This window comes from Lytechinus variegatus, chromosome 6 (assembly GCF_018143015.1).
Source record: "Lytechinus variegatus isolate NC3 chromosome 6, Lvar_3.0, whole genome shotgun sequence".
Classification (NCBI taxonomy): Eukaryota; Metazoa; Echinodermata; class Echinoidea; order Temnopleuroida; family Toxopneustidae; genus Lytechinus; species Lytechinus variegatus.
In genome coordinates, this window is record NC_054745.1 from 41,646,931 (window position 1) to 41,659,406 (window position 12,476).

General features: G+C 35.8%; 1 protein-coding gene across 1 annotated transcript in view; it reads right to left on the reverse strand.

Annotated features, from left to right (window-relative positions):
* LOC121417835 overlaps positions 1–12,476 on the reverse strand; it is a 29,965-nt gene continuing 17,489 nt past the window's right edge. The window contains exons 2-4 of the mRNA XM_041611567.1: positions 1,844–3,253; positions 733–829; positions 1–220 (exon numbers count right to left, since the gene is read on the reverse strand). Of these exons, the coding sequence (XP_041467501.1) occupies positions 1–220; positions 733–829; positions 1,844–2,891 (1,365 nt within the window). The 5' untranslated portion in view covers positions 2,892–3,253. The remainder of the gene's footprint in view (positions 221–732; positions 830–1,843; positions 3,254–12,476) is intronic.

Below are 12,476 nucleotides of genomic sequence, written 5' to 3' on the forward strand. Positions count from 1 at the left end.
TTAATTTACTACATTCTTTCTTCCTCGAGGTCCATCTATCATAGGCCCGTTGATATATTCAGCTTCGCTTCCACGTGTCAAGTCAAGGTCCTGATAAGCAGCTGCCTCATTGCTTGGTCGTTCATAGAGCTCCACATACGTCTCAGAAGCACCTTCAGTCTGTTTACCGTCAGCGTGTTCGTCATCCTTTTGTGTGCGGGGAGTATGATGGGAAAGCCGTCTGTGTTTTATAAAAAAATACGTAAAAAAGAGAAAAAACCTTAGACGTATTTGTAAATAAGTACAAACAAAATATAGTAGTCTTCATCATTGTAATGATATCACAAAAAGTTCATCAGTGGTATGATGATGTGAATCCTCTAAAGCAATCCATCTCAAAAAAATCACCTGATCATGAGATAAACTAGACATTTTAAATGAAATATGTAATACAGCCATATTAAAGTTGTAAGAGTGTGGCATCGCAATATGATATATTTTTCATTAGTGTTTTCAATATTAAGATTATGTTACCAACTTTAGTATCATTAATTTATTCAATCTTTCTCAAGCTTTCATTGACTTATTTTTTCTCTCTCTATTGTTTGACTTCTCCATGTTTCAAAGGTTTTTATTATCCTTTAAGGATACGTATATCTTATATTACGCCTAGGGAATAATCATCAAACGTCTAAAGTGCGTGGCTTAAGAGCCTTGGTATCTATTCGGTCGAAAGGGACTTATTCAGCTTACCTTTTTAAAAGAAGTAAGATAAGTATGGTTAAGAGTATACTTGATGGGATAAGCGCAGAGAGAAGAATGTCTTTAAGATGATATCTTGGTCCACATCCTGCAAAAAGTACAAACATAATTACATGCGAGTAAATCAAATCTAGCCGTGTTGGCTGCCGAGGGACCGTTTTCACGTAACTTGGGTTTTGCAAAGGATTTGCAATGGCGCGGGTGTTGGGAAAATGTGGGGGATGCATTTTGTCTTTATGCAACACAAGTGCAAATAACGAGCCCTTCGATGTTCGAAAGCTTTGCCAACATTATTCCTCGCAGGTTTACTTAGGGTCATTCTTGGTTTGGAAGATGAGGTAAAGCATAATTCACTTTGGAAGGACAAGTGACTCCAGCGAAAAAAAATGGCGAATATTCTGAAGAGCCGAACCGTCTAAACAAAACAAAACAAACAATAGATTAAAACCCCTGCCAGCATTTTTTTCCGGGCATGCGGCTCCAAAATAATTTAGTACCATCGCGTCGGGAAAAAAATGCTGAAAAGGTTTGATTTCTTATCAAACTTCCCTATTCAATACTAATTTTTTGCTTTAGTTTTAATAATAGGACAGTTATTTGCATGTTTTAAATAAATTGTATTGGCTGATTGGTATAGGGAGAGTATACACTGCAAAAACACCGGTGTTAATTTGACACTAGTCAGGTATCTATACACAACATAAAAGTAAACCCCCCCCCCCCTAATAAATCAAATTGCTGTTACTTTTGAACGGAATACTTCTACAACATGATATTTCGTATTTCAGATTGTGTAAATACAAAGTTTGGCAAAGGTTGTTTTAGGTGACTTTTATAGTGTTAATGCTGTTATACTATCCATCATTTAGCCACGCACACAATTATGATATCGTATGTTTATGGTCGAGTGAGCACAATGTTTTGTGACGTATCATTATAGGGGTGTATGGCAGTATCTCCAACTACTTGTTCAAACACATTAGAATTGGAAAATATTGGTGGCTCCCCCAATAATACTCGACCCCTCCCCATTTCAACATTTTAGGGTTTGTTTATGCGTTATGCCCCCCCCCCCCCCCCATCCTTCCCTTTCTTGTCGTACCTTGGTCAAGAGGAGGCGAAAAAGAGCCCTCAGCGTCAGAAAATGATTCACTAGGATCAAAAGGTTCAATCCTAGCTTGTCCCATACCACGGAAAGACCCATCAAGGGATGAAATCAAACATGATACCGTGGAGCCAGCGTATTCTCGACTGATCATTAGATTTAAAAACGAATGACCAGTCCCATTAGGTATGAGCTCAGAATTGTGATACCACTCAAATAATAAGTTATTTGGATCATAGTTTACAGGCAAGCAGACAAACCCTTGCCGAATACCAGGTGGGTGTTTGAACAAAGGTGGATCTACTACAACTTCGACCTGACGTTGCAGCGGTGTATAAGTGCATTCAACCTGATTCAAGATCGAACCACCCAACTCGCATACAAATGTTCTATTGACGTCATCGATAGAAATTAACCGATTATGTATACATGGGGACTCTGGACATGAAGCTATATAAGATCGTATTCCATTTTCCATGAAATTCCAGGTCAGTGTTTGCGGTAGAAAACCTGTTGGCGTAGCGCATGTGAATCGCACCAACGTCCCAACGTTGAATATGTTTGGAGGTGATATTGCTCTAGCCGAACATGCGTGTAAGGGATCTTCAGGTCGGGTCCTTGGTCGAACAGTGAGTCTGGCTTTTCTTGAATGAAAAGAAACATAATCTTGTGTGATGGCAGAGCAAAAATATTGTTTCTGGTCCGACATGGTAACATTCTTAATAAAGAGGTTGTAGACACCATTGTTAAAGTCTCCTTTTATTGAGATCCTCTGCGTTAATTCACCGTGTAGGGGAGCATAGGTCTGTGTGTCTTCGTTCTCGGATAAAGTTCCGTAGTAACCTTCACCGTCAACATAAAGCCAGTAAATATTGGCATCTCCACGGTCAGCTACAGTACACCAGAATGTGGCAAGCTCGCCCTCAACGACATCGACATCCCTAGGTTCTACATCGAAGCTAGGGACTGCAGTTGCAGGCAGAAAGGAGTTTGAAATCACAGTAAAAATAATCACAGACACCATGATCAGATTCATTTTTTCCATCGTTTTTTTATCAGACAAAAGTCATCCTCGTTTTGTTTATATCTTTCAGAATTTTAAAAATCTCAATGTTGCGCAGAAATCTATTATCGAGCTATCGAAAGGCATTTCCTAAGAGGTCTGAAAAAGTTGAAGTAAGCATCAATGATTTAGGGTATGTTTCTTTCAGTTTATAAAACATGGGTGATTCATTACCGTCTATTTTTAAATTAACAAGTTCTTTAATTGAAGTTCCACGTGTAACTGAAAAAAGGGTGGTTGCATAAAAGTGTTTCTTGGTGAAGTGTGTAGGAACGAGTCACGTAATGAAAGCAGCGACGGTGGGAAGGACGACGTGTAAAAACTCCAGTGGGGCGTAAGGTTTCCTGGAGAGAAGATAGAGAGAGGGAGAGATGGAGAGAGAGAAGATAGGTCAGAAACGAAATAGGTAGATAACATTTGAACATTTAATGCGTGAGAAGAGAAGTAATCAAAATATTATCATTATCACAAATATAAACAAAATGAGTTGATGAATATGATAACGATATTAGCATTAAGACTCATATAATACGACATGATAATAATAATACATATGATTTATGTAGCGTCTTTTACATTTTGATAAAATGCTCAAGGCCCTTAGAAGAGAGCAAACATATAAGTATAGAGAAGTGCAAGAAAGGGTATATTACATATGATGAAAAATGGTTGTCTTCAGGGCCGTAGCCAGAACCTTTTTTTTGGGGGGGGTGTACCAGCTGAATGTGCCAACTAGATTTGGCGTGACAGCGCCAACGTGAGCACAGGGGAAGTCTGTATGATGGGGATGTGCACCCCCCCCCCCCCTACAATAATCACATGCTAAAGATTTGAATTATTAGAATTGAATTAGTGACATTTGACTTTAAGGTAAATTATACAAAGATAAAAAAATAAACATTTTGGATCAAAGTAGAAAAGCTAGTGTGCCGTAGTTGCTAACTTGCAGTATAATGATTGTTGTGTTGGAATCGTTTATCTCTTAGTTGGGAGCATCAATAACTACGCAGGAACGTTCGATGTACATTTCAATCAAGAAACTTTATTAATCATCAATCTTCAGCAATATATGTAGAGTTGAAAAGCATATCACAACGTACGACGATGTAGATCTTAACTCTGTGATCATCTTAACTTATCTAACCTCAACCCTTGGGTGTACACTCAATATATACATGTATTAAAGCTTCTACACAAATTATAATCCAAGGGTTTGGATATAGGACTAAAGGGGGTTTAATTATTGGGAAGGGGAAGGCAGTTGTTTGTTCTCTGATTGGAGTTTGTTTGACTATGAACGATAAGGGTTTTAATGGCTTGGATTAAATTAATGAATAAGGGTTCTGAGAAGGGGGTTGAAAAGGATGGTTCTGAGAAGGGGGCATATACATTATGAAGTCTAGACTGTGTATATGTAGTGATTTATACAATCACTACATTACATGATATACCCTATGCATTAAACGGATGTTCCAGGCTGAAAATATTTATATCTAATACATAGAACAGAATTCACTGAGCAAAATGCCGAAAATTTCATCGAAATCTGATAACAAGAAATAAAGTTATTGAAGTTTAAAGTTTAGCATTATTTTGTGAAAACAGTCATCATGAATATTCATTAGGTGGGCTGATGATGTCACATCTCCACTTTCCGTTTTCTTATGTTATTACACAAAAACATATTTTTTTCATTATTTTCATATTTGTGTGAATAATATGTCTCCCTTATAATATAATAAGTTGCAGCAATAAATATCTAATGTACTAAATATCAGTTGTCAATCCAATATTTCTAGTTGGAGGAAAAAATTTGAATAAACATAATTTTATATAATAAAGTACAAAAGAACAAATGAAGATGTGACATCATCAGCCCACCTAAAGAATATTAATGACGAATTTTTCACAAAATATTGCTAAACTTTAAACCTCAATAACTTTGTTATTTGTTATCCGATTTTGATGAAATTTTCGGGATTTTGCTCAGTGAATTCTACTCTATGTATTACGTTTCTCATACTTTCTCCTCGGACCATCCCTTTAATAATATCAAAATCAAAGATTTGTTAATCTTTAATTGACCTTCTGTGCAAGATGTCTCAACTAAAATTTCAAGAGTGCTACTATTAACATGTGTCTCTTTCAGCCATTTAAAATGTTACAGAATTTATAGAAGTTACCTTTATCTTGTATATTATTCTATATCATATTTAACGTCTCGGGTTTGTTGACCAAGTTGATAGCAAGCGACTTAAGTCGCCAGTGTCTGTAAGGTCCTTTTCACAGTTCAGGAGAAGCAGGTTGTCCAGTCGCCGGTCTGCCATGGTTGATCTATAAAAGTTCTCACCAAATTTCAGATGGCTGAAGGTGCGTTCATCCTTTGCAACACTTATTGGTGCTGTCATGAGAAGCTTGTAAGCATTCCAAGTGAGAGGAAGAATAGACTTCTTGCCAAATGCAAAAGTACGCGGACATTAAGACTGATCAAATGACAGACTGACATCGGAAAAATGGATGTATCAAATCGTATTCAGATATGCTCATTTCTTTTTTGATTGTCTTTTGATTCTTTTTTGCTTCCTTTTTGACTACTATTCACGCTTCCAGATCTTAAACGAGGTCGAACAAACTCTGGTGGTGACTCAGCTGAGACATCAGAGAAACGAAAATCAGCATGACCATTACCGTGATGTTGACTTTGCACTGGTGTATCGCTGTAAGAAACTCCAGAAGCTTGGTCTTGTAGAGGAGGCGAGTTGTTGCTGAAAAGATCTTGTTTCGGGTTGCGTGTAGCGGAGACGAAACGTGTTATCTTCGATTGTGATGTTGTATCGCTTGATGCTCGATCGCGATTACGGGTGGGTCTTGACGGTTTGCTCTCGTAATCCCCTTCGTTGCTAGAATCGTCGTTCGAAGATTGCGACTCGAAGGTGGGAACCACATTTTCCGTGACCTTGCTAACTGCCTCTCGTTCTTTCTGCAAGAATGTCGTGATCATGCTTTGTTGTGCTACATTTGGCGGTTGATTTCGTTTGGTAGATGGTGATGAGGCATCCTGTATTTCGGGTTGAGCGGTGTCGTCACGTGAAGCGGGGAAGGGTCTGGGTCTGTAGTCGTGCAGTCTCTCTAATAGTGTCCAGGTTTTGTGTCAAGAGCGGCAGATCACTTCATTCTTGCACTTGGACGGTGATGGCCCCTTTCCAGACAATTAAAAAAAACCGTGGTCGTATTGTCGTGATTTGGGTGGAACACCCTCGCTTTGAAGGCGCCAAAATTGACAAACCTTGGCAGGGATTGGGAGGGGTTTTCGATGTATAACACTCTGTCCCCGGTTAGACATTCTGTCAGTTTACCATCGACACGAAGTCTTTGCAGTATGATCTTTCCCACTATTTTCAATTTCCTAGCTTGGAATTCATTCATGATAACATCGGCATTCTCATACTTTATGTCCCAACAGATTTTCGATCTCAATTTCTTACCATTAACCGTCCTTGTCACTTATCACAAACCTCGTCACTTAATTATATTCATCCGCGGAAGCTAATAACTTTCCCGTTGTTTTTTTAAAGGTCAAGCCGCACTTACCTTCTTCCAAATACGATTTCAGCTTGACAGCTAGCCATGTATATTCATGAGATCTCAAAACTACTAATTAACCTTGAAAGCCAACCATCATCTCTCTTAATATACTCATACTTCATGTCCACCACCCCCATTCACACTATAGTAGACATAACGCGCACCGTATAGGCGCGCACAGTGAAATTTCTTTGTTGGGACAAAGTCCCCCACCTCCTTTTAACCCTGTTGGATAGGGATAGTAGAGCGGATAAGCTCCAAAAATCACAAGAATTGTGCAAAATTTGACTAAAGCATGAAACTTTCACAAGTATTAGTATATGCCGTAAGATTTATTTTAAAGATGGGAGGTAAATTTTAAAATGCCATTTTCGGCCGTTGCCATGGCAACGGAATAATTTCTCAAAAATGACATACATTCCCATGTAAATGGTAAATAAACATGATATAGATAAATAAAATGACAACTTTCAAGCTTCCAATTGAATATATATAAAATTTAGAAACATTCAAAATCAACAAGATAGTTCCAATTGGTCCGTTGCCATGGCAACGGCTTGTTTATCCCTAGAAAAATAAAAATTTTGATTAAAAAAACGTTGTAGAATATGATTTATCTTTAATTTTCCCTAATTTTACAGTGTTAAACAAAGATATTTTGGTTGCTAGATGTATAAATCATATCTCAAGCCATTGCCATGGCAACCAAATAACAACTGATTTACAAAAATAACATGGTTGACAAGACAATGGGCAGGTGGAAAAATCAACTGGAATTGACTTTATATGTATGCTTTAGTTTTGACCCCCTCATTTGAACCAAAAATACAGAAAGTGTTCTGCAGGAGTTCTTTATAAAGATAAAACTTTATGTTGCATTGGTAATGCTTGAATTAAATAAAAAGAAACAATGTTGCAAAGAACCCGTTGCCATGGCAACAGCTTATTTCCCTCTAGAAAGGTAAAATATTGATAAAAATGTAGAATACATGTATGATCATCAGTCCATTTTCAATCATTTTTGAGGTACTAATCGGGATATGCTTTTGACTAAATTTATAAATATAACATCTTAAGTCATTGCCATGGCAACCAGATAACATCTAATTAAAAACAACAACAACAGGGATGACAAGGTTATGGAAAGGTGAAAAGTACAATGAAAATTAACTTATATGTACATGCATAAGGTTTGACCTACTCAATTAATTTAGGGGAAATAATACAGTGAGTGTTCTGCATGAACTAATTGGAATGATACAGATTGATGTTGCCTTGGTAATACTTGAATTAAATAAAAAGAAACAATGTTGCAAAGAACCCGTTGCCATGGCAACAGCTTATTTCCCTCTAGAAAGGTAAAAATATTGATAAAAATGTAGAATACATGTATGATCATCATTCCATTTTCAATTTTTTAAGTACTAATCGAGATATGTTTGTGACTAAATTTATAAATATAACATCTTAAGTCATTGCCATGGCAACCAGATAACATTCAATTTAAAAAACAACAAAACAGGGATGACAAGGTTATGGATAGGTGAAAAATACAATGAAAATAACTTTTATGCATAAGGTTTGACCTACTCAATTAATTTAGGGGAAATAATAAAGTGAGTGTTTTGCATGAACTAATTAGAATGTCCAACATTGATGTTGCCTTAGCAATACTTGAATTCCACGATAAATATCAATATTGCAAATGACCTGTTGCCATAGCAACGGCTCATTTACACAAGAAAAGTACCAGTTTTGATTAGAAAAATGACTATATACTCTGATTTTTCTTTCATTTCTCCTAATTTTGTGATAAGAATTGATATGTTTGCTGTTAACATACAAATAATATCTGAAGCCATTGTCATGGCAACCAAATTACATCTAATTTGAAAAAAAAACATGGTTGACAACACAATGGACAGGTGGAAAATACAATTAGAATTATTCTGTATATGCTTAAGTTTTGAACCCCTCATTTGAACATAAAGTATAGAATGAGTTCTGCAGGAGTTTTTTAGAAAGATAAAACATTATGTTGCCTTGGTTACGCTTGAATTAAATTCTTTTTAAAATGTTGCAAAGGGCTCGTTGCCATGGCAACAACTTATTTCCCTGTAGAAAGGAAAATATATTGATAAGAATGTAGAATACAGACATGTATGATCATCTTTGCATTTTCAATTATTTTAAGGTACTGATCAAGATATGTTTGTGACTAGATTTATAAACATAACATCTTAAGCCATTGCCATGGCAACCCGATAACATCTATTTTTTTCAAAGACAACATGGATGACAAGGGTATGGAGACTATGGACAGGTAAAAAATTCACTTAATGTGCATGCATAAGGTTTGACCTCAATCTAGGGGAAACAATACAATGAGTGTTCTGCATGAACTAATTAGAATGATAAACATTGATGCCTTGGTAATACTTGAATTCAATGATAAATATCAACGTTGCAAATGATCTGTTGTCATAGCAACTGCTCATTTTCCCAAGAAAAGTACCAGTTTTGATTAGAAAAATTGTAGTGGTCTGATGTGTCCAAGACCTTGAGACGGCTTCCAAAAATGGAGTTTAAAACGGCTGATGATATATAAATGGACATAGCTCACTTCATATCCGCCTGGGATAATTATATGATTTCGTGTCTAGACCATGGTTTCAATGGTCAAGTAATACATTATGACAAGTTACACGGACAGTCAGTTGTCCTGTATATTAAAAGAAATCCAAGATGGCTTTGAAAATGGAGTCTAAAATTGCTGTTGCTGCATTAAAAAACGTACTAGTTTCTTTAATATCCTGGAATAAGTTTATGCCATAGTGAAATGTGTCAAATTATACATAAGGACAAGTTACAAGAACAGTTAGTGTTCAAGTATGTCCAAAAATCCAAGGTGGCTTCCAAAAATGGAATATAGAATAGCCCCTGTTACTAACAAATGGACATATTTCGTGTAATATCTGCCAAGTGCATATTATTTTGATATCTAAATCATGGTTTTAAAAGTCAGTAAATACATCATGTACATTGGAACAAGTTACAAGGACACAAGGACAGTCAGTAATCCAGTATGTTCCAACATCCAAGATGGCTTCAAACAATCGGAGTCTATTGCATTGGAGCCTGTTGCTTAAAAATTGACATAGTTCATTTAAATCCACCAAGGAAAACTGATTTTGGTGTTCACACTTTGGTTTCAAGTTTTAAAAGATACGTTTAGACTTGTTACAATGATATCCAGTTGTCCATTTTGCCTAAAAAATCCAAGAGGGTTTTCCGAAATGGCATCCAAAATGACTTCTATCACTCAAAAATTATCAGAGTTCATAAAACCTGTAAGAAACAATTTTGGTGTCTACACTGTGGTATGAAGGGTCCATTATTACATTAGGACAAGTAACAAGGATGGTTAGTTTTCAATTTTGTCCAAAATCCAAGGTAGATTCTCACAAGTGGATATCATATCCACTTCAAAGTAACAGTCGCCATTTTAGAATCTATTTATGGAAGCCATCTTGGATTTTCAGGCAAAATGGACAATTATACATCATTGTAACCAGTCCCAACGTATCATTTGATCCTTGAAATCCTAGTGTAGACACCAAAACAACATCCCAATGTGTATTTAATGTACTATGTCCACTTTTAAGTAACATTAAAACCCCCATTTTCAAACAATCTTTGAATTTTTGGACACAATATTGACGCCTGACTGTCTGTTCAACTGGACACAATGTAAAATATTAGTTGACCCTTGAAACACTTCTGTAGACACCAAAATCATATCCCCAATGTGTATTAGTAATGAACTATATGTCCATTTTGAAGTAACAACAGTCAATTTAGACCCCATTTTGGAGGCCATCTTGGATTTTTAACATATCATTCCATTGATTGTCCTTGTAACTTGTTCTAATGCATTAAAAAATGGTTCTATGATAATGGTTGAGACATCAAGATCATATTCCCCAGACAGATATTGAACAAATTATGTCCTAATTTATTATTTGACTCTTGTAACTATGGTTTAGACACCAGAATCACATTTCACAGGCGGATATAGAATGATCTACGTCAAATTTGATTAAAAACAGTCAATTTTAGACCCCATTTTTGTAAGTCACCTTGCGTTTTTTTTACATACCAGACCAATGACTGTCCTTGTAACTTGTCTTAATGCATTGCACGACCCTTTAAACTATGGTTTAGACAGCAACATAATATTCCCCAGACAGATATTGAACAACCAATGTTTATTTGTAAGTAACATTAGATATGGTTTTACAAAACTTTTTTTGTAAGCCATCTTGGAAATGTGGACATACTAGACCACTGACTGTCCATGTAGCTTGTCCTTATGTATTGACCCTTGAAATAACAAATCATATTCCCCAGACAGATATTGAGCAAACTATATCCTAATTTATTATTTGACTCTTGAAGCTATGGTTTCAACACCAAAATCATATCTCACAAGTGAATATAAAAGGAGCTATTCCATTTTCAAGTATCAGCAACCATTTTAGAATAGTTTTTGGAAGCCATATTGGATTTTCAAACACACCTGTCATTGTAACTTGTCCTAATATTGTTAGACTCTTGAAACCAATGATTTAGACACCAATATATCATCCTCTAGGCCAATATGAAATGAGCTATGTACGCTTTAGGTATCAGCAACCATTCTAGATTCAATTTTTTGAAGCCATCTTGGATTTTTGGACATTCCAAACCACTGGCTGTCCTTGTATTTGGCCAAATGTACTATCCTTAAAACCAATGAATAGAAACCAAATTAAAGCCATTTTATCAAGTAATGGATAAATTGTGGATTTTTAGCTCACGGCAGCCAGTGAGGGCATCATCTTGGAACACCCTTGAGTGCTTAAATTATTTTTAACCTTTCAACCAGTAAGGGTATTTTTATCGTATTTGACCAGTCTACTTTTCATGTAAAATAACCAGTGAATAGATTAAACTTCGTGTTGAATAGATTCAAACGTTACTTTAAAAATTATCACAGTATTACAAAATTTTCTTCGTCAAAATCAGCAGTGTAATTTTGAGGGGGCCAGATATGACGTATCGAGCAAAATTTACTTTAAAATGTTCTCACCGAGCCAGCGACAGAGCAAAAAATTTCATTTTGTTTTTCATTTTGGGTACATTATTCGTAAAATAATATTTCATCCATCTCTCTTTCACTTTCTCTTTATTTTTTTTGTAATGATTTTTTTTTTTTGGGGGGGGAGAAGGGTTGCTAAATTACTGGGAATTTTCTTGATGGAAACTTTCCATGGGAATAAATTTGACTTTTGTGGGAATTTTTTAAATTTTTGGCAATTTTCAGGAATTAAAAAAAAATGAAGGGAATTTTCAAAAAGTAATAATTTTCTGATATTTATATGCAGGAAATAGGCATATCCTGGCAGATGATGCTTAATAGTGCTTTGCTATCATATTTCAAGCCAAGTATGCTAAAACAGTCAGACAAGGCATGATTTCAATGATCTCCATGTAAAAGATGATTTACTGTATTTACCTTGATTTGGATATCAAGACCATCTCGACTTCTTACATAGACCTAAGATTTTGAGTTATCAACCCCTATAATCCCCTTATATATTGATATGTTGAACAGCTTTAAAACACATATCACCCCAAGACGCTTTCTTCAAAATGGCCGCCTGCGAATACTTTGAACAAAATTGTCCAGCATCGAGTTTCGGGCATTTATTTGAGCCCACAAAACTCTGATACGAGTTTTGTTGGTCTTATTTCGATGCCATGTATAATGAAACAAGATTGTGCTTATCATTTAGCATTTTTATGTTCAGCACCCCCCTAAAAGGGGAAAAAATAAATAAATAAACATATTTTTATCGAAATTTGTACTTTTCTGGAGCCATTTGCAACATTGATATTCATCTTTATGTTCAGCATTACCAAAACATAAGTATTTTTGTC